At 35.9% G+C, this 27294-nt stretch overlaps 1 protein-coding gene across 1 annotated transcript in view; it reads left to right on the top strand.

The window, feature by feature from the left end:
* The window catches only part of LOC108734761 (nucleolar protein 4), a 75291-nt gene that overhangs the window by 42171 nt on the left and 5826 nt on the right, over nucleotides 1-27294 (top strand). The window contains exon 2 of the mRNA XM_018466422.2: nucleotides 24123-24254. Coding sequence (XP_018321924.1) covers nucleotides 24123-24254 — 132 coding nt within the window. The remainder of the gene's footprint in view (nucleotides 1-24122; nucleotides 24255-27294) is intronic.

Here is a 27294-nt window from a genome sequence, read left to right as displayed (position 1 = left end):
GATTCAAGGTAGACATATTTTTGAAGTACGGTATTTAAATAAGGGAAAAACATAATGCTTCTGATCTCCTTATTTTGGACCACAAAATCAAGGCCAAAATATACTGCGAACATTGACAAGGATGTGTAAAAAACAAGTCTGTAGTCCGTAGCGCGACGTTTCGCTTGAAGCAGCGTCTTTAAATTGAATTTCCATCTATTGCGTCATGTTCTTGTGGGAATATTATGATAAAAGACGAGATTTTCCATTTTCGGTAGCAGCTTGGGAGTTAAAGAGTGGCATATTAAATGCATATAAGTACATATATACCATATAGATACCCAAATAAGCCGTACCTACGCCTTTTTGAAAAATTTCGTCATTTACAATGCCTATTTCTTTAATCAATCTATGGTATGCCGAGATCCTACTGCTTAGCATTCGGGAGGACATCAGTTCGATTCCGGGTCCGCCTGCCTTGGCCCACATTTTTCTGTTGTTTTCATGGATCACATACGCAAATGCTGGAGCAGTAATATTCTACAGATAATTATTATCTAATTATTATAATCTATTATGCCCTCTTATGTTTGCATTTCTTTCGTCTCATTCCAATTACCACCCACCACTTCTCACGATTCCTAAAAAGAGACTGAAGAGGGCTTTCCCTACTAATCTCCAGCGTATTCCGGAGGGACTGTCCGACTATTAGCATTAGTAGCCGGCGGGAATGAAAACTCAAAAGTGAATGTTTTCTATGGTTTGGATAAAGTGAAGGCATAAAAATATGAGTAAAATCTGAGTATCTACACTCTTTTCTTGATGATCCATTCGCTCCTTGAGTACCTACTCAGACTTTTGTATGCAAAAATGAGTGTCCTCTCGCATTATTGAGTGCCTACTTTCATAAATAGGAATAGGAGTTATTTGAAGCTTAATTAGGAGTTAGCCACTTCTGACCTTCTGAGTTGGAACTGAACTTTATGCATATCACTTACCTTTTCAATTGCAATAATGTTATCAGTGGAATAATGGAAACGTCGCCGTCGGGACCGACATTTGTAACGTTACATTCGAAATGTTTTGGATCGATGCGAATTACTTGGTCATCGTGTGGTAAGCCACGTCATGCGGTTAGTGGACCGGATGAGGAGGCTATGTATAACCGTGCACCCAATGTACCGACGGCGATGTTTAGATGTACACAGGGTCTTTGTGTGTGTGTGTGTGTGTGTCTGTATATGTGGGCGTATGTGTGTCCATGTATTCAGTGAGAGAGTGGGTCCCTTGGCCGTTTGCTCGCTCGCTCGTTCGCCTACCGCCCGTAATCCGTGTTAAGCACATCAACCTTCCTCTAATGGTTCACTTTAGACGCGAGATGGACCTTTGACTAAAATTACTAGCGAACGAATACTTTTCGAATATTAAAGAAGATTTATTATCGCATTTGATTAGTATAATATCAATTAAATCACATCGTGCTAATTTTGAAACAAGCGATTTTAAAGTTTTTCATATGGTTACGATACTTTTATATACTTATGTTAAATGTCCAGGCAAAATTCTGTCGATATTCTAATTACTTTTATATTAAATTCTTGGAAAGAAATATATGGTTGAATAAAAACTTCCGTTTAGCGTGGTATCCTTCAAGAAGTCTACAATAGTGTTGATACCGGGAGATCAAAAATAATATTCGAGAACTTACGGAAACTAGTGACGATATGTAATAAATATGGTTTCATTAGATCACTTTATTGTATCGACAGTAAACCTGCCTTTTCATGATACATGGTGAAGGTACTGCACTACAGTAAAAAGGTTTGATTTTATTGCTAAAAGGATTATCCTTCTAGTTTTTCATACGTATCCTTCGGATCTCGCATTTCTTCTTGATCACAAGAAATGTCTGCATCATATTGATGAGTGCCGAATGTAATATATAAGTTCTGCGGTGAAAACCTAGATGTTTTCAATAACCACCCATTTTGTAGAATATAGGCTAATTTGAAATTCATTGAAAAAACATGTAGATTCCACAATCTAAGAGACCCTGTGTTGGTGCCTAATTTTTTTTGTTTTCCTCTTAGTTGTAATTCTTACGAAGCTGGTAGAATTCAATTTTTCCGCGCTTGGCATTTTTAATCTTCGAAGGAACTGACTTTTCCAGTTTCATAAATGACTACCTAAAACGCGAATTCGCTAATTTCCGCAAATAAAACATCCCTAACAAGTATCTACATTGGAGAGAGGTTTTGAAAAGCTAGCAAGGCATTTGGATGTGTTGGGTAGGGTTGAGCAACCGGGCCGGTCGACTAGTCGCTAGTAGATGGACGGGTCGGGCCGACGGCATCGTCAACGCGCGGCGACGACTGGCGTGTCGCGGCGGCAGCTTTGTATAAGCACGGTCAGTAATTACGTTAAAAAGCCTGGGAATGCGTAGCGGCACCTCACAGGAAATCCGCCGTGCAATGCCACACGATGCCGCCGGTTACTCTCGCTCGCTAGTTCGCCCGCCTGACAAACTCGCCCGCTCGCTTGCCTGCTAGCACCTGCCTCGCCCTCCCGGTCGATCCACTAATTACCGCGGATCGCCAAACCAGCAGCCGATGAATGGCAACTGTGGCGGCATGTAAAGCGTTGCTGCTTGCGATCATACGATCCACACCGTTTCTCATTTTATTTTTCTTGTTTCCTTTTCCACCGTACAGGATACGATCTGCTTAATAACAGTTAGGGCCGAAAGAGAAATTCGGATAATTAATTACGCATTCATTTTAATTTGACGATGTTGCGATTTTTCCGAATGATTTAAAACTGGAGTTTTCGTAATTGTGCATAGAATTGGGACTTCTAATTCAATTGAATAAACTATAAATGTTTCTATTGATAGAAATAAGTAAAAAATTAAAAGAGAGTAAAAAATTTATTCCTTTGGCTGTGTAACTTTTGAAGTGAAAATATAAACTACAACTGTAAAGGCGAGTCCCTAAACATCCTTTGAATAGAGTACCTACTCATTGATAACTTCCAGGGTTAAATAGTACAAAAATAATTCAGCTCATGGTTATAAAAATGGTAAGTCATACCAATTCAGGACGCTATTACAGGAGGAAAATTTCGACATAATTGCTCTCTTGATGGTTATTCCTGTGAAAGGAAAAATGTGGCACAAATTGATAAAAATGATGCCGTCTATTAGGGTTCGCATGCTGCCATGCCAACTAACTGATTCTGAACGGTTCGTACTTGGATTTTTTGTTTAGTAAATTGCGAACAAGAGTACAAGAACACTGTGTATTATGAGATCTGTTGTAGGGGAGACAAGTGTTTTGCGGCAAAATATTTACAAAATATGGATGTAGATAGAATAGGTATAGAGCAGTTCCACGACTTGAGGCAGATAGAATAAGAAAATATGTATTGGTTTTCAATCTTGTTTTTATTCCAACACACATTTTACAGCACTTCATTGTGGAATCTCTATGTAAATGATCGAGATATTAGTTAAAACGAAAAAATCTATTTTACCTTCCAGATTTTCTTATCTACAGAGCTTACCAAAATTTGAATTTTTAATTTGTTGTAAAGATGCACCTTCATCTATCAAAAGCTTTAGCAATGCGTAACGCTCAGTAAAAGACATGGGAATTTTTGTCACATTCTTAAAATAACTTAACAGATTTAGGAGCCAAAATAGCAAATTTTTTAATAAATAATTTTCTTTTCTCGTTGATGCTAACTGGTGTTTGAATATTTCAACAAAGAAACGTTCAACATTTTAAAGCTTAAGAATCATCATTATCCTTTATAAATTGATAAATCTTGCTATTACGAAAACATTAATTGCACATTATTAAGATTTTTTAAAGATACCGGTCCAACCGTTTCACAAAGCCGTCTTTGATTTTATATTAGGTTCATACAGATATGCATACATATCATACATGTGGATAAATGATTGTGTATCATGCGCGACCTACAACACTCGGAAAACCGTACTCGTTAATTGGGGACTACTGCTGCGCTGTTCTGTGTAATGAGGGCGCAAAATAGGGACCGACGAACACGTCATTAGACAGAAAGCGTACCGCTGGGCGCTGGTGATGGAATACGGTACAAAATTCACGCGGCTCTGCGAGACGAGCGAGCTCGCAATTTACAGGCTACGGATAATTCCACCCCTAGCAACTCTAAAATCATATAAAAAATGAAACAGTTGGCAAAACTCATTCTACGGGAATAATAAAATTTTGAATCGTCGCAAAAAGTGTGGCCTTTTTATTAGATGAACAAACTAAAAAATTAGTGAATCTATTACTGAAGGCTTTTAATGAAATAGATCGATGACAAGAGGAGATTAATTATCCTAAAATAAAATAACTTGAAAGCTGAATTAACAAGAATAGCACTTGATCCTTTGGACTGTTCATGATAAATAAAAAAAAAACATCACAGTCAGGATGATATGCTGACGTCTATACAAAACTAAAACTTAAAACCAAAGAGTTATTATTACTTTCTTTTTAATGTATTTTGTAAACGCTTCTAGAAGGACAAATTTGCATTAGAGTGATTTTTCTTGTAACTCTGTAACTGGTATATAACCGCACAGCATCGTCTTTTCATCTGCATTTACCTACTTACACACACGAATTGAAACTTATCAACATAACGTACTGTAGCGAGCACGAGCGTGTTTGTGTGCGATCGGGCATACGTGTGTGTTAGCGGCTTATCGATTCGCCGACTAGCCGCGGGCGCCTTTCTTCATGTGCGCCGTATCTGTAAACGTGTGTCGTACCTGCGTTCTGAGAAACTATTCAAAGAAAAAGAAACTTTTCCGGACGGTTCGAGAAGGCTCCCGAAAGGAAACGAAGGAGTTTTTAAAGGAAGAGACGATCGCCGAGAAGAAGAGCAGAAATAAATTGACCGTTGCAGAAGCGAATCTAGAAATAAATTGACAGCGCAGTGAACAGTGATATAGTAACAGCACTGTAAATAAATAGAATAATTTATCACCTAAGTTAGTAATAATTTAATAGTGTTTTTAAGTTCAATAATAATTAGTGTAAATAAATAGTTTTTGTCGTTGTGAGACTTAAAAGTTAATTTGTTAAACCCACGAACATTACAGTACGAAGGAGGTAAAGGACAGTTCTGGTCGGATTGAGTGCAACTACCAGGAGCTATTTCGATATTTTGTCAACGACAGAAGTCAGACGTTTAGGCTCCTGTGTTGCTCGAGCTTAACAAATTGAACGCAGATAATGTCTGACAGGCAGCCTCGGAAATTCCAGACTGCTGACGTGTGATAAGTAACACGCCGATAATTTTAAGGCGATTATTGGGCCTTGCTTTTTATACTACATTTTCGTCTAATATTGGAAGAGTAAGTCTCATTCGACCCCTGCTTCTTAATGATATCATGACCGATAAATAGATTGTCTTATGCCTCTTCTTCGCATTGTGTCAACCAAATGTTGACCCAAATCAGATGAATTATTTCTTGTAGCCTTTAGCCAACGTACAGGTTTATGTCGTTCACACGTTTGCCGTCGTTGGTTTGCAAAATTTATTTTTTGTCAGAGTAGGGATGTCACAAAAGGCGAATATTTTAAAATTTGAGATATGTGCATTACATATTTACCTACTGATACATACATTACTAAATATCATAAATTATAACATGTGCTTCTCGAACGAACGACTATGAACATTGAAATAGAAAAATCTAACGCTGACCGCTGACCTGTGGCTGATTTTAGGTATCTAGGAAGTCAGATAAGTCAGGACGGAAGTAGTAAAGAGTGTGGCGCTGTACGGGTGCGAAACATGGATGGTAGGCGCTGCGGAAAAGAAAATGTTAGAAGCGTTCGAAATGTGATGTTACAGGCGAATTATGAGGATACCGTGGATAGATGGTTAGAAATGAAGAGGTATTAGAAAGAATAGAAGAACAAAGAAATCTGTGGAAATCAATAAGAAATAGACGAGATAGATTGGTAGGAACCTTTCAGGCATGAAGGTCTAGGTCAGAAACATATTAGACGCAGAAACGGGAGTTAGGGGGTAGAGCTAGCTAGTTTTAGGGAAATGCGAAGATTAGCTCAAGATAGAAAAGAGTGGAGGTACGTGTCCAACCAGTCTTAGGACTGATGACCTTGTGATAATGATGATGATGATGACCTGTTATTAGCTCAAGATGAACAGGAATCATTAAGAGTACATACAGTCTATAAACCCCACGACTGGTAGGGGTCCTATTTAATCATCAAAATTGCATTGTTAAGCATTAGTGGGTTATCCAAAATATTGGTCAACTTTAGATGCAGTGGAGTGATTTTTTTATTTGAAATTTGAAATCATAAAGCTTATGATATAGCAAATGAAAAACTTAACTACTATTTCTACAATGTGTCTTTTTCAATATTTAATTTATTTTAATTTAATACATGTCAGCTGTGATTTAAAACACTTAAATATTTGGTTTTTGCAGATACAGTTTTTTTCCTTTTTTTGTTCGGTTTAACACACCATTCAGTTGCCGTAACACTTTTTTACTCTTGGTATACCTTTGTAATGTATTCGTGTAATTGCTTCTTCATTGTGGCACAAAAGCCCTCCAAATGAATGTTAACCTCTACCATTTTTTTTTACCAACGACTCGAATGATTTTCGCTGACTGCCTGAAGTAGTTCTTGTATCAATTTTCTAATTGCCTTTTTTGTTTAACATCGCACAATGGGCACAAGAGAGGACTAGTTTGTTCCATCATCATAATAGAATTATTTAATTGCCATTGTACTTCTGGGGTGCATATTTTTTATGGTGTTTTTCGTAATTCTGGTAATGAACTAATGACGGTATTCCTGTTCATGTGTACATGTTAGTACCCTCATTTAGTTCGAATTGGGTACCTTACAATGTTGGATGAATGGGACTATATAAGCGAGAGCACTTCAATTAAAAATTATTAACGCCTTTCCATAATTTTTTCGCCGAGTGCGTTTTTTAAATATAATTTTTCGTTTTCAGTGCTATTTACAGCCATGAAAATTTAAAAGTCCAATTAAATTTTAATTATTGCCCATTTATGGTTATTTAGGCTATAAGAGGGACGGTAATTACAGCTGTTACATATTGTAAACGGATCTTTATAACATTCAATTATAGGTAGGTTGGTACTTCATGATTCAAGGTAGACATATTTTTGAAGTACGGTATTTAAATAAGGGAAAAACATAATGCTTCTGATCTCCTTATTTTGGACCACAAAATCAAGGCCAAAATATACTGCGAACATTGACAAGGATGTGTAAAAAACAAGTCTGTAGTCCGTAGCGCGACGTTTCGCTTGAAGCAGCGTCTTTAAATTGAATTTCCATCTATTGCGTCATGTTCTTGTGGGAATATTATGATAAAAGACGAGATTTTCCATTTTCGGTAGCAGCTTGGGAGTTAAAGAGTGGCATATTAAATGCATATAAGTACATATATACCATATAGATACCCAAATAAGCCGTACCTACGCCTTTTTGAAAAATTTCGTCATTTACAATGCCTATTTCTTTAATCAATCTATGGTATGCCGAGATCCTACTGCTTAGCATTCGGGAGGACATCAGTTCGATTCCGGGTCCGCCTGCCTTGGCCCACATTTTTCTGTTGTTTTCATGGATCACATACGCAAATGCTGGAGCAGTAATATTCTACAGATAATTATTATCTAATTATTATAATCTATTATGCCCTCTTATGTTTGCATTTCTTTCGTCTCATTCCAATTACCACCCACCACTTCTCACGATTCCTAAAAAGAGACTGAAGAGGGCTTTCCCTACTAATCTCCAGCGTATTCCGGAGGGACTGTCCGACTATTAGCATTAGTAGCCGGCGGGAATGAAAACTCAAAAGTGAATGTTTTCTATGGTTTGGATAAAGTGAAGGCATAAAAATATGAGTAAAATCTGAGTATCTACACTCTTTTCTTGATGATCCATTCGCTCCTTGAGTACCTACTCAGACTTTTGTATGCAAAAATGAGTGTCCTCTCGCATTATTGAGTGCCTACTTTCATAAATAGGAATAGGAGTTATTTGAAGCTTAATTAGGAGTTAGCCACTTCTGACCTTCTGAGTTGGAACTGAACTTTATGCATATCACTTACCTTTTCAATTGCAATAATGTTATCAGTGGAATAATGGAAACGTCGCCGTCGGGACCGACATTTGTAACGTTACATTCGAAATGTTTTGGATCGATGCGAATTACTTGGTCATCGTGTGGTAAGCCACGTCATGCGGTTAGTGGACCGGATGAGGAGGCTATGTATAACCGTGCACCCAATGTACCGACGGCGATGTTTAGATGTACACAGGGTCTTTGTGTGTGTGTGTGTGTGTGTCTGTATATGTGGGCGTATGTGTGTCCATGTATTCAGTGAGAGAGTGGGTCCCTTGGCCGTTTGCTCGCTCGCTCGTTCGCCTACCGCCCGTAATCCGTGTTAAGCACATCAACCGTGGAGCAATCACCTGCCGTTCGTAGTTCTACCGCTACAATAAAACTTGACGACGTACCTACTTTCCACGAAACTCCGAAGGAAACCTGGAATTGGATACCTACATACTTAAGGCGGTCGGCAACCATAAATTGCCCGTTGCACTAACTAGGGAAATAAGCAATAATTTCGTCAATGTAATGCTTATTAGAATGACAAACACAATGGCATTAACAGTAGGTACTAGCGGAAATAAAAAGACTGTGTCATTTATTCGAGTCATATCCTGGGCTTTTCCGATGGTCATCATTTTTTAACCAACTATTACGATAAAACCAGCAGGTGCATGAAACAGTTTCTCTATATGCTGCATTATCTGTTAATCTATGAGATTGACTTCGCTGTAGCCTGTATGCACGCTTTTTATTTTTGAATGCAAGGGAAAAATCTGGAGAAATAGATTTCCTCTTGAAGACAAAACATCCTTCCTAGAGAGATCTTTAACAAGACCAAGACTAAAAAGAAGACGAATATTCAGGACTAAATACGCAAGACCAAACGGAAAATTATTACTTCCGGTGGATTTATGAGTTAAACTATTTGAATCAACTTTAACATATTCTTTTCATCTTGGAACAGAAAGCCATTTTAAATATTTGTATTTTAAAAAGACCAAGACTAAAACTGAATAAGCATGTCTTGGTCTTGATCTTGCTTTACCCATCACTACCTTAATCCTAATCGGATACTTGTATTCACTCCATCCTATCCCATTCCCTAAAACCAGAATATCTAAATGCACTATTCCAGAACAATAATCAAATCTTCCGTTTCTGCTTTAATATGTTTCTAACATAACCCTTTACGTCTCAGAAGGTGCCCTACCATGTCATCTCTCGTGTTTTTTATCGACTTCCATAAGGACCAAAACTCTTCTACCCATGGTTCTTCTAATTAACTACCATATCCTACATCTCAAATACATCTAACATTGACTTTTCCGCCATGCACATAGTCCTGGCAGAGTCGTGCTTCATACAAATACGTTTATCAATATTTTTCGAATTCAGCTATAGACATCATGACGGAATATCAACTCAGGAATCGAACCAATCGATTTATATTAATTTGTAAGATTCACTCTGGCCTTTGTGAAAGGCTCTAACTACAGATACTGNTGGTAATTGTTTATATTACAACGGCGACGTGTAGCCGTGAGTTAGCTTAATAAACAGTCATGGATGGAAAATCATAAATCTATTAGATATGTGTTCGATAGTCGCCGATAGACTTTGTTTAGTCTGTAAGAAAACGGTTATTCATATAGAAATAACATGTACGGAAATACTTAAGCAGTCTTTAGTTTTTAGTCTTGGTTCAGCTCTCATTTTGTGAACAGCACATGTACTTATCAATTAAATTATCCTAAGTAAACTACTGTTTCCATTTTTTCATCGCAACTCTGACAAATATGTTTCTAACATAACCCTTTACGTCTCAGAAGGTGCCCTACCATGTCATCTCTCGTGTTTTTTATTGACTTCCATAAGGACCCAAACTCTTCTACCCATGGTTCTTCTAATTAACTACCATATCCTACATCTCAAATACATCTAACATTGACTTTTCCGCCATGCTCATAGTCTTGGCAGAGTCGTGCTCCATACAAATACGTTTATCAATCTTTTTCGAATTTGAATCGTGAACCGAGATTGCAAGAGGATGTCGAAGAGTAAAAGTCCACGTCAGCTATAGACATCATGACGGAATATCAACTCAGAATCCGACACTTTGGAATCGAACCAATCGATTTATATTAATTTGTAAGATTCACTCTGGCCTTTGTGAAAGGCTCTAACTACAGATACTGCCATTTTTCTTAATTCGCCTATCGTTTAATATCCATAATTTGACCAATGGAGTAACCAAAAGAATTTGTGATTCCATAAATTTCCTCTATTGAATTGTTATTGTGCAAAATATTACGTAGAAAAGCTGCAAAACTGTGCGTGTGACCGTATTTTTTTGTGACCTGTATTTTAATGCAAGAATTTATTAGTACGGTAGGACTACTGGGCCCGCATGTTTTAGCCACTGCATGAGGCTCGGAGCCATGTATTGTGGCTGTCGCTGAGCGCTAAAGCCTCGGCCCTGTACATGTTCGTTCGTACGCTTGAAACCGTGATACATATATAAAGGACACGCCCGCATTTGTGCTTCTGGCGCGCGGTAGTAATACCCCTTTCATGGGGTTTATAACGCTGCCGATGCTCTTACGCCAAGGCTGATGCCGACGTTTTATACCGCGTTACCGCGCTAGCTTGTCGCCGATGCCGTGTGCTTCTGCCTTGTTGTTACTGCCACGCTCTTGCTTGTGGTATTGTAGTTGTAACCAATATTACACGTACATTCTGAAATCGAGGTCGCAAGATGAATTATACTTCGCGGCCTGTATACTCTGCAGCCGCTCGAGTACTGCCGCAGAAATTAATCTGCTATTAAACCTGGGAAAAGAATCGGAATGAGAGAAAAAAGTATGCGGAAATCGGCGAGAACAGGAGATTAACTTCGTTACGTAGTTCTGGGGATTTATAAAGCACAGAGAATGGCAGCAAACGCAAAAATGTCGTCGTTTTTCGAGTTTCCAACGAATGGTGTGATTTGAACTCTTTATTTTTTTCAAAGAATTTAATAGTATGCTACCGACTGTTCCGTATTCCTGAGCATTGTGTGTCCTTACGTACAAACGTTATACAGTAAAAAGCTCTTTATACGCGGGGTATACGTTCCATAAATATGCCGCGAATATAGAAACCTAGGATATGGAATAGTAATTAGTATGGAATCATAGAGGGGAATACGTTCTAAGGTTCCAAAAGAAAACTAATATGTATCAAAATAAAATAAATGTATTGATAAATTCGCAATTAAAATTAATCGTTATAATCAGCTTTAGGCAAATTTAGTAATTATTTTTTGTCTTGAATTTTGAAATTAGTCCACTCGGTTACGTTTTTATAAAAGGTGCCTCGGCACGAGCCAATAGTACTCCAAAAATGCTGATGCGTTGAAAAATAACAGCGAATCCTTTTCTACTCGGTTAGATTTTTTATAAAAGCCATATATACCAACGTACATACTCAAAAGATGCCGATACGTTAAGGAGATTCAGTAGTACACGCGCCGTAGAGTAAAAACATTATTATCCGTACTGTAAATCATGAGTTTAATATTTGGAACAGAGGTTTGAAATTTTGTAGTAAGATAGATAAAGCTTTGTTTTAAAGCTTGTCGAAGGCCGTTTTTTAATTTCTATTTAAAATACGTGTTCTACAAGAAGCATCAACTTAACTTTAAGCACTTGTAAAAGCTTTTAATGTCTATATTATTGAAAACCAAAAACGTACCGAGTTAGTGTGAACCTTTGTCTGTTACCATACAAAAAATTAGATATTTATCTCGCAGCGTTAAATCACAATGTTTAGAATAGAAACCCATGTTTTCGGAAAAATTCACACTAGGCACCAGCGGTCTATTGCGGTCAATCCCCTTAATAAATGACATCGAATCCTTTTCTGTTTACCGATTGCAACCGCGAATAATGAAATTTTTAACCGCGAATACAGGAAGTGGGTTGCAATTTATCCACTCGCGAATAATGAAAACGCGAATAAGGAAACCGTGAATAAGGAACTTTTACTGTATTAGAGAAAAATCCACGAATCCAATGATTTTGTAGGTAGAAAAAAGAATTTTGACGGTGCATATTTTCCATATTCCTAAAACACAAGTTTGTAGACATGTTTAATATGGTATCGGCACTCATTTTACCAGATATTAAATTCAACAATTTGGCCTAATATTACCGTGTTTAGGTTCACAGATTGGGAAATTTTTTGCTTCTTTCATTTATCGAAATTGATTTATTGAACGGCAGCCTGAAGATTTTTATTAATTAGACACTCAATTGGGTACCTCAGTTTTCTTGACTATTCTTCCAATTGGTTTCAGTTGGGATACCCGACCAGATATGTTGAACGGAAACTCGAACACACGTTTCTGATAGGAGCATTGAAATTTACCCAGATTATTCTGCCGACAAGACTTATGCGGTTGTGGTTCCGAAATTTACTCATATTTATCCGAAACAGTATGTTCCTTAGGCTCAGATTCCTAATTTGGTTTGAAATGATCGAGGAACCCAACCATTTGTACGACCAGGTTCGTGTTATAGAAGACTCTGAGTATTTGTCTGACAGGGTCAACGAATTAGACCCTAATAGAGTAGTAGTGGAGAACCGGGCACACCCCGCCTCTGTCATATATCGTACCGATAAAATGCTAATTTAATTAATCTTGAAAACGGATATTTTTTTCGTTTTCCCGAAGTTCGAGCAAAAGACTACTGTCAATTTTTGTAATGATTAGTGTAGTGGCAGATTTGGAAAAGAACCTTATTATAGTGGAAGGGTGCAGTTTCCTAAAAATTTTTTTGACCACTGGTGAACAAAGTTCTGTTTCAAAGACTTTCGTTAGATTGCTAAAATTTTTGCAGTTCCAATGAAATTATTCGTTATCCTTTCTGGTTATCTACTTAATACGTATTCTTAACCTTTTATGTTTAAATCCGTACTTTATTCAACATATAGCAGAATTCGTCTGACAGTGGATCTACCATTGTTTGATAATGCAGTGGAAAATCTCTTTAACGTATTACTTAAGTTCACAAAGACAGTATATTCCCTAATATCATTATTTCACTTTGATCATTAACCGAGACATTGGTTTAGTTCACTATCGCGTCTATTTTATTGTATGACAATATAATAAGCAAAAGATCTTCAATTTCATGTTTACAGTACATATAATCCATCGATATTTAATACTTGAATAAGCTAGGGCATCTACAACTCGAAATTCTAAAAGAACTAAGCATATGGAGATTATCCTTTTACACCAAGGATTCTTTTCAGTAAATCATTGCTACAAAATCAGTATAATCGGCAAAATATGTACTACATATTAATTAATAAGTCTACAATAGTATAGATATAGACTATAAATTTTTTGCTTTTGCATTACTTATCGATTCGTTCCGCATTACTGTTCAGTTTTTAGATAATTTCTTTGCATTTAAACTTTGTATTTTGTTTATGATAGAACAATTCCAAACTTTTGCTGGTTTACCAGATGCAGCATTTTATGTTAATAAAGAAGGTGGGCCAGATAAGCAAGCTTCTTAATCTTTTTTTCAACGCCATTTTTAATCTTTTTATTTCCATCAGTAAGGTACACATTTCCCATGTCTCATTTCTTTTCTGTTGTTCTAGCGTTTTTTCCGAATACTTCCCGTCACTTTTAAAGTGCCGAAGTCTTTCATTAGGTTAGGCGCCTTCACGAAGGGTGCAGAACGAATTTAATTAGTGGAAGGTTTCACTGATGGAAGCCGACTTCTTGGAGTGAACAAAAATCTAATTCTTTGTGATCAATACATACAAAATACTACACCTTAAAATAACAATATATTGTTGAATTTTTGGATGTAAGCTTAGATAACGAATTATTTAACAAAATAAAGTATTTTCATTTACCGTAACAGTTAGAACGACAGCATCTCCTTGTGCTCGTGTGAGAATAGACACTTGCTTAACGTTATAGGACCTACTGTGGTGCCTATCAAATGTTTCTTTTTTTATCCCATTTTCTTTTATTTGTATATTATCTTGATATTATCCCCATATATTAATTCCTTCTTAACTAAAGTCGTACTAGTAGTTGTTCTGTATGACCTTGAAAAGGCAGATAAAACAAGACAAACCTCGCGAACGCCTTTAAACACCCGTGACCACACATCGACGTAATTTTTGAAAATATATATTTATATGTGCTGCATTTTCTACAAATTTTGTAAATCACTACATATGCACACTCTAACAGAAAGGGGGGACACCTTATATGTCTCCATAGGACCCTAATTGTTAAATCCGGCGCTGCTTAGCTAGAAGGAAAATTTACTTAATCGCATAAAGTTTTAAACAGGCAACAAACAAGTTTCTTTGACTTTGACGTAACAAGTTGTTTGCACTTGTTGTTTTGTTCTTGCCAACGATGACGAAGTAAGGATCACCGACTGATTCTCTTGGATAATAGCAAACTTGGTCGCCGTGTTGTTGGGAGAGTAAAGATAAAGGAAATAAATAAAAATAAATCGAAAACACGTCCGTCGCGAACATCGTAATAGATTACGTTCTACTACGGAATTACGTTTACGTAAGTGTACAAAGTTTACTGTAGAAGCAGTAGTAGCGTAAGGGTGGTGAAGGACAGCGAGAGAGAATGAGAAAGAGCCGGGGGATGGGGTGGCGTAGCGTGACGGGGTGGCGCGCACTTCAGTGGCGGCGGCGACGGCACTAATAAGCGACCCGCGAAGCAACAGGTGTTTTACTTTCTCATTCCTTTTGCTTTATTTATATTGTATGTATACGTAGCTTCATATACGTATATTAATATATAATAAGTACATGTGTATATTTTCATTTTCATTGACAAGACTTTGAACTGTTTATGAGCGTCAGATTCTTTTAGTTCTGGCGTGACATCAATTAAAGCAAATGTTACATTTGTTTGATGTAATTTATGAAATTTATTTGTGAATATTAATATGTAGATACCTAAAATTGAGCCGCACTTATAATGATTTGTCCTGGCGCATTCGCCAAATTGTATCATATCTTATCGTTTTAATACGATCTACAGTGGCGTAGTAATAGGATGGCAAGGAGAACAAAGTGACAAGAACTCTCTGGGGGGTTATATTTCCTCATTTTATAAATCTATACCTATTAGGGATGCACCGAAACTAGCGAAATTACTACGGTTAATGGTTCATGTCTTCTTTCTGGGGGTCATTCCATTAAGTATTACCCTTACCAAACCACATTAAGTCCCGTTCTAAAAACACTAATCCAATGAAACTTTAATTCTTGGTTGGTGGATTTTCAACGAGATTGATTGAGTTGAAATCGTTGAAATGAGCTTATTGTATTTATAAACATTAAAAATCTGCAAGGTGGTAAAATTAAGTTGTCGTTACTCAAAATCTGATATAGGTTACAAGCGACAGAAATGGTAACAATTCGGCCATACTGATGTATTTTTGTTCACGAGAAAAAGTAAACACAAGAATTATATCGAAATAACAACTTAGTTTATAGTTATAAATAAATAATTAATACAAATTAGGGCAAAGGATCTGCCCCAATACAATCTTAATTACCAATTGTGATTATTGAATTATTATTGCTGGTTTTTTCTTTTTCTCTGTTAGAATTACTTGGCGGGACGGGTCGGATACCCGGCGTCATTATCCGGTTGAATCTTAAAAAAATGTCGGATCTATCGAATATCCGATCCAAATCAGGATAAATCCTCTTGAGAATTTGTCTACTTATACTCTCTTAAAACAAACCAAAAACAAAAAGTCTACAACACATTATTTTATATATTCTTCATTACACAACCTCTAGATTGGAAAGACATTGTGTGTAAGTTTCCAGCTTATTTCCGGTCTTTGAAGTGACTTTATATCCTTTTTTTCGTTTTTATCTATTCAACGAACGTATAGCTCCATCTACCGTCGAGTTTGATGATATACAACCAGGAATTTTACCCGGTTGCGAATCCTGCACGCGCCTGCTGCTTCGATACTTCTAGGCTCAACTTCCAGAGTGCAGCATATTTGCCGTTTTATTGATTATCCTTTGCAAGATACCAGGACTATTATCGCCTCGTATAAATTGTACTACTTGTTGATCCTTTCGGCATGTTTTAAATTTCCTCAATGTCAAAGTAACATGTTTCGCCTAATTGAAATTCTTCAGGAAGAAGTGAAAAATATTAACAAAATCCTGCAACTTTATTATATCTCAATTGTAAATGATCTACTGATCTACTAATTATAAAATTTTCCCGAAATATCTTTTGTTCATTTCTTAATAAACTTTAATTGTGATTGAAGTGACGTACTTTTTATTTACTTTTCCTTGAAGAGTAGTTAAGGCAAAAAGGGATTCTCCGAAGAGGAACGTTTCTGTTAAGTGCTAATTGGACAGTTTAAATGTGTAGCTGTAGGGCCCCAATCACGTTTTAAAAGAATTCCAACTTAAGACTTAAACCTCTTTGTTACACAATTGATTCAATTTATTAAAAATTGTTGTTTCATATGCTTTTCAGGATGTGAGGATCCTGGGTGTCCCATACATTAATGCACTTTATATTAACATAATTGATTTTTCAAAAACAAAATAACAATTTATTTTCTAAAATCTTTAAAACATGTTAAACATCACCTTGTACGTATGAGTATCCTAAATTCAAATGTACCAATNCCAATGAAACTTTAATTCTTGGTTGGTGGATTTTCAACGAGATTGATTGAGTTGAAATCGTTGAAATGAGCTTATTGTATTTATAAACATTAAAAATCTGCAAGGTGGTAAAATTAAGTTGTCGTTACTCAAAATCTGATATAGGTTACAAGCGACAGAAATGGTAACAATTCGGCCATACTGATGTATTTTTGTTCACGAGAAAAAGTAAACACAAGAATTATATCGAAATAACAACTTAGTTTATAGTTATAAATAAATAATTAATACAAATTAGGGCAAAGGATCTGCCCCAATACAATCTTAATTACCAATTGTGATTATTGAATTATTATTGCTGGTTTTTTCTTTTTCTCTGTTAGAATTACTTGGCGGGACGGGTCGGATACCCGGCGTCATTATCCGGTTGAATCTTAAAAAAATGTCGGATCTATCGAATATCCGATCCAAATCAGGATAAATCCTCTTGAGAATTTGTCTACTTATACTCTCTTAAAACAAACCAAAAACAAAAAGTCTACAACACATTATTTTATATATTCTTCATTACACAACCTCTAGATTGGAAAGACATTGTGTGTAAGTTTCCAGCTTATTTCCGGTCTTTGAAGTGACTATATCCTTTTTTTCGTTTTTATCTATTCAACGAACGTATAGCTCCATCTACCGTCGAGTTTGATGATATACAACCAGGAATTTTACCCGGTTGCGAATCCTGCACGCGCCTGCTGCTTCGATACTTCTAGGCTCAACTTCCAGAGTGCAGCATATTTGCCGTTTTATTGATTATCCTTTGCAAGATACCAGGACTATTATCGCCTCGTATAAATTGTACTACTTGTTGATCCTTTCGGCATGTTTTAAATTTCCTCAATGTCAAAGTAACATGTTTCGCCTAATTGAAATTCTTCAGGAAGAAGTGAAAAATATTAACAAAATCCTGCAACTTTATTATATCTCAATTGTAAATGATCTACTGATCTACTAATTATAAAATTTTCCCGAAATATCTTTTGTTCATTTCTTAATAAACTTTAATTGTGATTGAAGTGACGTACTTTTTATTTACTTTTCCTTGAAGAGTAGTTAAGGCAAAAAGGGATTCTCCGAAGAGGAACGTTTCTGTTAAGTGCTAATTGGACAGTTTAAATGTGTAGCTGTAGGGCCCCAATCACGTTTTAAAAGAATTCCAACTTAAGACTTAAACCTCTTTGTTACACAATTGATTCAATTTATTAAAAATTGTTGTTTCATATGCTTTTCAGGATGTGAGGATCCTGGGTGTCCCATACATTAATGCACTTTATATTAACATAATTGATTTTTCAAAAACAAAATAACAATTTATTTTCTAAAATCTTTAAAACATGTTAAACATCACCTTGTACGTATGAGTATCCTAAATTCAAATGTACCAATTTTCATAAAATCTCAGAAGACATGAAACACAGTTAAAATTCGATGCAGAATTCAAAAATGTAATAAAAAATAGGTGCTTCCATTTAAAAAAATAAAATCAGTAGTAGTCGCTTATTTTTGGACCACCCTGTGAATGAATTTACTATGCAAAAATCCTCAGCGCAGCCAAAAATAAAGATCCACGTTTTTCCAAAAAAAACTAACCCCCAAATTTTTAATGAATTGGTTCCAACTCACCCGTCCTCACTGTATAGTCAATAAGTAGGTACATTCCAGAAAACAGGCTAACAATAAAACGGTATTTCGAATTATTACAAGCGGCGAATGGCGAATGAAACGTGCACTACCGTTTCTGAATTACGGCCAGTAGTGAGCGCTAATAGAATTAATTAAACGTAGATTAGATGCGGTTGTTAAATTCATTCATTCATTCATTTATGCAGTGCTTGCTGCTGCTGCTGCTGTTGGTGTTCTGCTAATACTACTACCGTGCCGGCGTCGTTACTACCTCGCGCCATTCAGTGACGCGCTGTAATAATTGACTGTAGTAAGATTTCCAACGTGGCTGGATTCGCCGACGCTGCCCCAAACAGCGTGTAATTGAGATAATCGCCTGGGATTATTTCACAGTTATAAATTCGAAATTACCGATTGGCTCAAATCATATTAATGAAGACGTTGCTTTTTAGAGAAATACTCGATAAGTGCACTGCCGTAGCCAGAACATTATTTTAGGGGGGTCAACATAGAAAAATATAATGCAAAAATATCTGTTACGTCATCAGTGGGTATATCACTATCACTATGAATGGCCATAGCAGCTAATATAACCCATTTAGTCGCTCTTGTCTGCACGAATTTCTCAAATAATTTTTAATCTTCTCAATATTGAAAATGTGCTGTCTGGTGGGCGTATTTTTTCAACAATAGAAATATATTTGGAAAAAGTTCACCCTTGCATTCTCCCAGAGCTTCAATAGCATATGTTTGACGATTGATAACGATAATTTCAATAATAATAATAATTTATTTTTGATATCGATAGTCTATTCCTTGATCATTTTAAGAAAGGATTTAAATTTCATCTGGAAATTCAGAAAGGCGGGTTTCAATCTTTCCTCTCTGATTGATTGTTCGAAAAAAACCTTGAATCGCTTTTTAGTTAAACTCTTCTTTTTAAACAATATTCCTTAGTTAAGGATGTGGGTTGTTCTAGTTTTAGGGAAATGCGAAGATTAGCTCAGGATAGGAAAGAGTGGAGGTACGTGTCCAACCAGTCTTAGGACTGACGACCTTATGATGATGATGATTCCTTACGAAAATTTCAGCATCATTGGATAACTAAATACATATCTCAGCTAAATTCCTAACTGCTTTTGGGCAAAAGAGTTTTCAGCGTTTGAATATACTTAGTAAGCATTTGGATACGTCTTATAGAGTAAACTTGTGATTTTTTAAAATTTTGTAATTATTTTTTTTGCGCAATTTGTAGATTTTTTTTCGAATAGATTAGATAGGTTACTTTAAATTGAAACTTTGGGGGGTAACGTAAATTCTACTTTTCTTGGTGAAAAAAACGGAACAGTGCAAGTATTAGGGACAGAGCCTATGAAGTACATAGAATATAAAAAGTTTGCTCTAAGATTTTGCAGGTTTATGTTTGAGGAATGGTTCCACGCAAAATTACAAATTAATAACTTTTGGGCGTTTTACTTGAACCATGAGATCTTCCTTCTGCCAAATTTCAAGATTTTGTATCAATGGAAATTACCCTAATAGTCAGTCAGTTAGTTTGAAAATGCACTTTGAAAGGTCCTATGCTTTTACTGAATTCACTTAGAAACTCGAATCTTTTGCAGGACTATGATGGCGTCCCCTTCTCTATTGCTTGGTATTTGCTACAATTCGGTATCTTTAGCCGTTCTTGAAAAGGAGATTTTAATGTACAGATCTACGAACAACACAGTAATCCTCCTATAAGGATTTCGTTTTTTCATTTTAAGAAGGGGTACGAAACCGTGAAAAGTGAAAACGAGTATTTTAAAACGAACAGGATTTTAAAAATTTCGCATTACTGATGCGACAATCATGCAAACGTACACAAGCAGCGTTTTTCATATTACATCCGCACCACACCATCAACAATAAGAAGTATCTAACGCTAGAGCGGTTTTTCTTCATACTTTCCCATCTACCCATCTATGGGCAACGCTGTTAAGCTCGGTGCTCATCTCGTTTAAAGAATATGCGGGAACCAAAGCGGGTTAGGTGCCGTGGCTCCGTTGCGCGTCGTCGACCGTCGCCAACTACGACCCGACGACGTCGTTGGCGTCGCCGCTGCCTCAACGTCGTCGACTACTACGACATTACGGAGCGATGGCTCTGCTGCTGCTGCAAAAAGAAGGCCATGAAACATGGAAAAATGAAGTCCGCCCGGGTAACTGCTGTGCCAACGAACATCTCGACAAAAACACACTCGGCCGCCGCTGTGTATCCGAAGCGCCTGGGGACTGGGATCTGATGTTGGTGGTGCTGAGAGTGGTGCCGTTGCTGCTTGCTCCTCTTTCTGCAAAAAGAACGCCTCAACTACGTTCGCACGGTAGCGACGGATAAGTAAAGACCTCGGCAGTAGCAAGCGGCAACGTTCTTTCCATGCACGAATCGGCGTACAGTCGCAAGTATTTTAGTTGTACGCTTTCCATAGGACGAAAAATATAAAAATAATATCTTTCTGTTTTTGAAATGAAAGAATCTGAAATTTCACAACCTTAACTGAGACTGTTTTGATAACACAGCTCAACACCCAACGTCTCATCGTCAGTTAGAAAGTATATATAATAGGTAATACTTTCAGTTTTATTTTAATGTTGTGCAATTTGAAAGAATTTCTATTCCATAAACGTTATAGATAACGTACACGAGTTGATCTTCATGGAATTGTAAAAAATAAGCACATGTATTAATAAGTTTTCAACCACCTAACTATTGAAGCGGAACACGTACCTCTTACAATTCAAAATTAAAAATCTACTGTATTCACCATACGGAAAATTTTAGCACAAGGTTTAGAATACAGGCAGTTAAGAAAATAATAATAAAAAAGGGAAATATTCTTTTCTAATAAATTTTTTCAAGTTCTATTTAAAAAGCTAGAATTGAGTCACCTACTTCTTTGCTAGGATATTCTATTGGAGTTCATTTAGAAAAGGAGGTAAGTACCTAATTTTGAAAATCGAGTGGACATACAACAGACTGTTCAATTTTTGTTCAATATTATAAAGCTATTTTGAAATACCATGTTGCTATAGTTTGTTTTTTTTTTAAGAAAAAACGTTACCAGTGTTCAAAACATTAATATATTTCATATGCCCCCACCAGTAAGTGATTGTGAGTTAACTAAAATATCTTTGACTATACGTATGTATATAATTTTATACCCCTCTGTACAGCTAGTGTGTGTATGATGTGATACAATCATTGTACGCGATCGACTAGAAAGTTTACGAAGAAAATAACTTAAATACTGCGAAATTTTGCTTTCGTAGTTCACATAATAAAGCTGAATATCTCTCTGCATGGAATTTTTGAATGAAACGAGAATTAATATCATTACATTGTAGTCTTCATTTGGTCAACTAGTTAATGTATTTATCGCAATCAATAATATCGTGTAATTTTTAATTGTCTTTTGAAATATTTGTATCTATCTTTCAATCAAACGTTGTTATTGATCGACACTTTTAAAAAAAATTCGCTTAAAAAGCGGTTTTCATCCCTACTATTGTTTTGTTCATTTTTCTAGAATGTTAAATATTATCAACTTCTAGAAATCCATCTCTTACCTATAGATTAGTTAAACGAAAGTCAGGTCCAATAAATCGGTACATTTAATTCCTCCTGGACGATTCTGGAAGCTATACTGCTTCAGAGTAGTAACATTATGAATTATGTATTGTAATTATAACTCCAGGCGAAAAGTTACAGATGTATTAAAAATCTATTTGAATGGTTATTAAGTATAATCACTTTTAATTTTTGATTAGATAAAACTTGACTGTAGTACATAACTGTCAAATTGCTGTTACTAGCGTTAATGGTTCCTACGATCGAATATGAAGGTGCCGCCCCATTCTCGAGTCAAAAGTAGTAAAATGGTAAAAATTAGACATACACCAGGTCGGAACGAACAGTATCTGCCACCCTAAGTACCCTCGTCTGACGTTCATACTGGCTTTATAAATATTCTCCTTCGCAATATAATTAAACGTCAGATATCCTAATATGACAATTCGGCTAGCCGCTTTTGAAGCTAACATCGCTTTCAAAGCCGCCTAGACGGAATTGAAAGTACCGAATTATTCGCAACTTGACGGTGTAATATGAAGTTAAATTGTAGGTCACGTATTCTCGATGTGTAACCAATTTCACGCGTGCTATCAGCATAAGGGTGGGTTATTGCTCTCCTTAACCAATGTGTTTCAACAGTTAAGATAAAATCTTGCTCTAAACTCGCCCTTTATCTTGTCGTCGACTGGCGTCTGTCGTTATTAAGTTTTCATCGCAACACTTGCGAAAGCAGGGGATGCTAACTAATTATATTCCAAATCTTATGCCATTTAAATCACGCCTTAATTATAGCGTTTTTATTAAAGGTACTTTTTTGTTTAACAATCCTTTTAATTTATTTTAAACAAATTCGCATAACAAATTCTATACCACTGTTATCTTTAAAAGTGGCCTATTTTAATTAAATTAAACTGTGTTTTAAATCGGGTATTTTAAACCGTTTTAAACATGTTAAATAGGTAGAATTTACTTTTATCATGCTTTTTCATGATATGTATGCAAAATTGGTTTTTTTATACCCTGAAGATGTTCAAAATTGACGGTTAGAACGTCGTGCAGTACCTAAACAAACAATATATGGAAAAAACTAGTCGATTTTTAGTACCTATAATAAAATTTTGAATTATCAGATAAAACTTAGTATTTTTTTGGTTCATTTTAAAATTTTCGTATAGAATTCATTTGTTATATATATTTAATTAACAATTATTGATACGAACTTTTTTATAAAAAACTGTATTGGTTATAATTTGTTGGAAACGATGGCAGTATTCGTCGAGTGATCCGCTTCCTAACGCTAGTGCACGGTATCAGCGACACGAGGCCATGGGGTGGGTGGGTTTAAGGCAGGATATTCCAGAAGTCCGCAGGGGTTGAGGATGATTTGGCAGAATACAGCAGACGGGATTCGGCTCAGGGTAACTAAGGGTATAAAGGCCGCAGCGCTAGGGTTAGCCCGAGTGAGCCAGGAGGTGGAGAGAGAAAGGCCCGGCGGTACACTGGGGGCTTAAGGGATCGAATACTACGTAGTCGAGATGGCGCACCCACAAAGGAAAAAAGGCATCCCTGACAGGGGGTTACTATGGTTTTGAACGAATCGCCTCGTGGAAAAGAAGGATCTCTCGCTGCCTGGTTCAGGTAGAACGAATTTTCGTGGTTTAAATGTACTAGGCACGGATCGGACTTTATGTTATTAGGGAATGACGGATGAAGAAGTAATTAAAAGGGTTCGTTTGCCGACTGATTCCATCTCATATCGAAGCTAAATGGTGCGAGTCGTGATATGCTGCGATAAGGAAAAATACGATAAATTATGTTTCTTGTAAATCCGTTACATCAAATTTCAGTTACTCATAAACAGAAATTTTAGCTATCGTACGTGTTTTTGCTTTACCCTCCAAAAGGAAACCTTGCTATCGACCTTATATTGATTAGCATTTAGTAAGAAAAAACGTAATGTGGGAAAATCTATATCTCGTTTTTATTTTCAGAACTCCACTGCTGAGCCAACATACAGGAAAGTGGCTATCGTCGAAAATTTCTTTGATATCATTTACAATGTTCACGTCGAATTGGAAGGAAGGCCGGGGAAGCATGCAGGACAAAAGAGAACTTATCGAACAGTAAGTATTGCTTTTTCAAGCTGTTTGGCTTTTTCTGCTAGTTTCACTCCCAAAATCCTCCCATTAAATAATGTTTTATTAGGAAAATAAGGCTTCATTTATTCAAAAATTGAATCAGATTCAACATAAATGTATGCTTAATTGATGTGATTATTTGCACCATCATTTTCTTGAAGTTTCTGAACCTACCTTGAGAACGTTTTAAATGCGTGAATACATAGTAGAATAACGAAGATTAGAGTACAATTGATGTTATAAAATAATTACCAGTTAGGTACCCATGTCATTTTAAAACTGAATGAAGAAGTAATGAGGGAAATAATATTTTGGTTTTCGTAAACATAACATCTTCCCGCCACCACCGAGTATTGGCATGCTACGAAGAAGGATATAATGTTTTAGGGAGTGTATAGGTGTATAAGAAATTGCGTTTGTACGAATTATCCACCGACGCGTATTCCATATGTAGCATACAAAGTCAAAGTTATGTTCAGCTTGACTCGAACGTAAAAGCTTATCCCTCATTTTCCGTGTTATTATTTGGATCAGTTCCTACTCTCTCAACAATTTTACAGTAAGTAACTACCTAATAACGTTCGATAAAATAAGATTATCAACTTTAGTGCACCTTGTTTGTATACCGATATTCCAGAATGTATGGAGGTTCTGAGTAAATATCCCGTTAAACCTATAAACGTATCAGCTACATTATAATAGTACATTTTATCTACTATACGTACTGTAAGTCACTTAAACTTTGTTACCCCGCTATTTTTCTATTAAACCTCATTTATGAATATTTTCAGTATATGGAAAGTAAGAATCCTAATCAAAAACTTACCTCTTGTGTCTAAAGCTAGAAGAAATGAATCAGGTGTAGACTTACCTGAAACAAAAAGAAAAAATTATTATTGTTCGGTCGCATTTCACCTTCTTCTATATATTATTATTTAATTCATGAATGTAGTAGTAAGCAAAATTGAACATCATATTTATTTTCAAATATTCTTGTTTCATTTTTGAATCGAACAAATTTAAAAGCATCAGTTGATCAGGTGGGATATTCCACTGATTGATTTAATTTTAGCTAAAGTAAGTTCAAATACTGCTTGACAATGAGAGTTAACTCTTTCAGATAGCAAAATACCATCATACAAAGCACTGCTTAAATTTTTAGAAAAGCGATCAAATTGCAACTGAGAATACAAATAGTAGATTTTCTAAAAATGGAAAAGATAGTCGAAAAGCAAACGAATTTCGCAGTCGAACGTAGGCATTTATAATATCGAACCGTTTTCAAAACAAATCTTCAAATTCTACATGGAGTAAAACCGCTGTAAATTACAACCAGACAATTGTATGTCCCATTTGCGACGAGGGTCACAGACTTTTATTTCATTTACTCTCTTCGCTTAACTCTAGTGTAATAAAAACTTTTAAATAATTTAATCAGTATGTAAGTCTGAATGGGAAAACTCTGTTAAGATAGACTTTAATAATATTATATAAAATAAATTATGAGTTCTGTCAGCACAAGGCAAAGTAGTATTACGTAGTTAGTATCAGAAATTTCTTATGTTGAAGTATACGATGTGTTGCATACCTATTTACAAACTTTAAATTTAATTTTTCAAACATTTTTTACACAACGAAAGTGATTAAAGAAATTGTTCACAAAAGTGAATTTTCACCACTCGAAGCAATGGTGCTCACAGTGACTGATAGGGGAGAACAACTAGTATACTTCGTTTACTTTCTGGAGCGATGTGACCTTCAGTTTGACCGGCGCAAAGTAGAAAAGAAAAGCACTAGGCCAGAAAAGAAAGAAGACAACTCTCGGCCAAACTCTTAACCCGTGAGGAGCGTATAATCCGTACAGTACTGCACGGAAAAATTGACCATTTTATCCATTACAATTACATTGCTCAAATGTGCTGTTATTGGTACCATTTACTACTGAAAATATCAACGAGATGTTTATATTTGAAGACATATTAAAGGCTTTAACGCTTGTTTTCGACTATTCACGATTGAATAAAACTTTTGGTGGGTACTGTATGAAAAAGTATGTTTAATGAACAAGAGTCGAGAGTATAATGAGCTTTTTTCTCCCTACCTACGATTTTGCCAGAGCGCATCCAAGACATTGGGAGGGGCACATCCCTAGAGAAAGTAAATGAAGTATTTAAAATCGAAAAGGTTAGATGTGTTCGAAATGTGGTGTTACAGGCGAATGATGAGGATTAGAAAGAATAGGAGAACAGAGGAGGAAGAGTCTTAGGACTGACGACCTTATGATGATGATTCAAAATCGTAATTATCTCGTAATTAAAATTGAATGTTTACAGGAATAAATGTATAATGCACCAGTTGCCGAGTCGCTTTATTTCATTTTTCGAATTGTTAAATTCCAAAAGGCGCGAAACGAGTTTATTATTGCCGGAAAAAACTTTGTCCAATCTAAATTTATGTGTGTCATGAATTAAATTCATCGGAAGTCGAGCAGCACGGATAAGTGTGCACACAACTAACCGACGAACGTTTTGGGAAGCAAAATAACGATGAGGTAGGTTTCCGTTGAATAAGCGCATTTCCATATTTCGCGATACTCGCTGAAATATTGACGATCAACAGGTGCTACTTCCTCTGAATACCAAATAAACCACTTACTTGATTCGCCAAACAAAATTCATGTTGAGCTTATCTCCTTAAAGCAAATCCCTACAAAAGTGAAGCAGCTAAACGTAATAAGTACACCAATTTATTACGATTTTTCTGTTTGATCTTTCACTTGACTCCTTCTTTACCTTTTTTTTGTTTGTGCTGTCTCCAGTTTTAATCAATAACACGAATTTTAACGTGTTTTCTTTATAAATCCTTTCTTTTATTAAAATCTGTTTTCAAACAATGAATTACAGCTCTCTTATAATGTATTTTACAACAGCTTTTGAAAGAAAAATAGAAAAGAAAATGCAATTAAAATTGTCGTACTTGTCATTGTATTTACGTTATTTTTAACAAAAAAAATATGAATATTAAT

This window comes from Agrilus planipennis, unplaced genomic scaffold (assembly GCF_000699045.2).
Source record: "Agrilus planipennis isolate EAB-ADULT unplaced genomic scaffold, Apla_2.0 scaffold80, whole genome shotgun sequence".
Classification (NCBI taxonomy): domain Eukaryota; kingdom Metazoa; phylum Arthropoda; class Insecta; order Coleoptera; family Buprestidae; genus Agrilus; species Agrilus planipennis.
The sequence above is the reverse complement of the archived record's forward strand: the minus strand, read 5'-3'. Positions and strand labels throughout refer to the sequence as shown.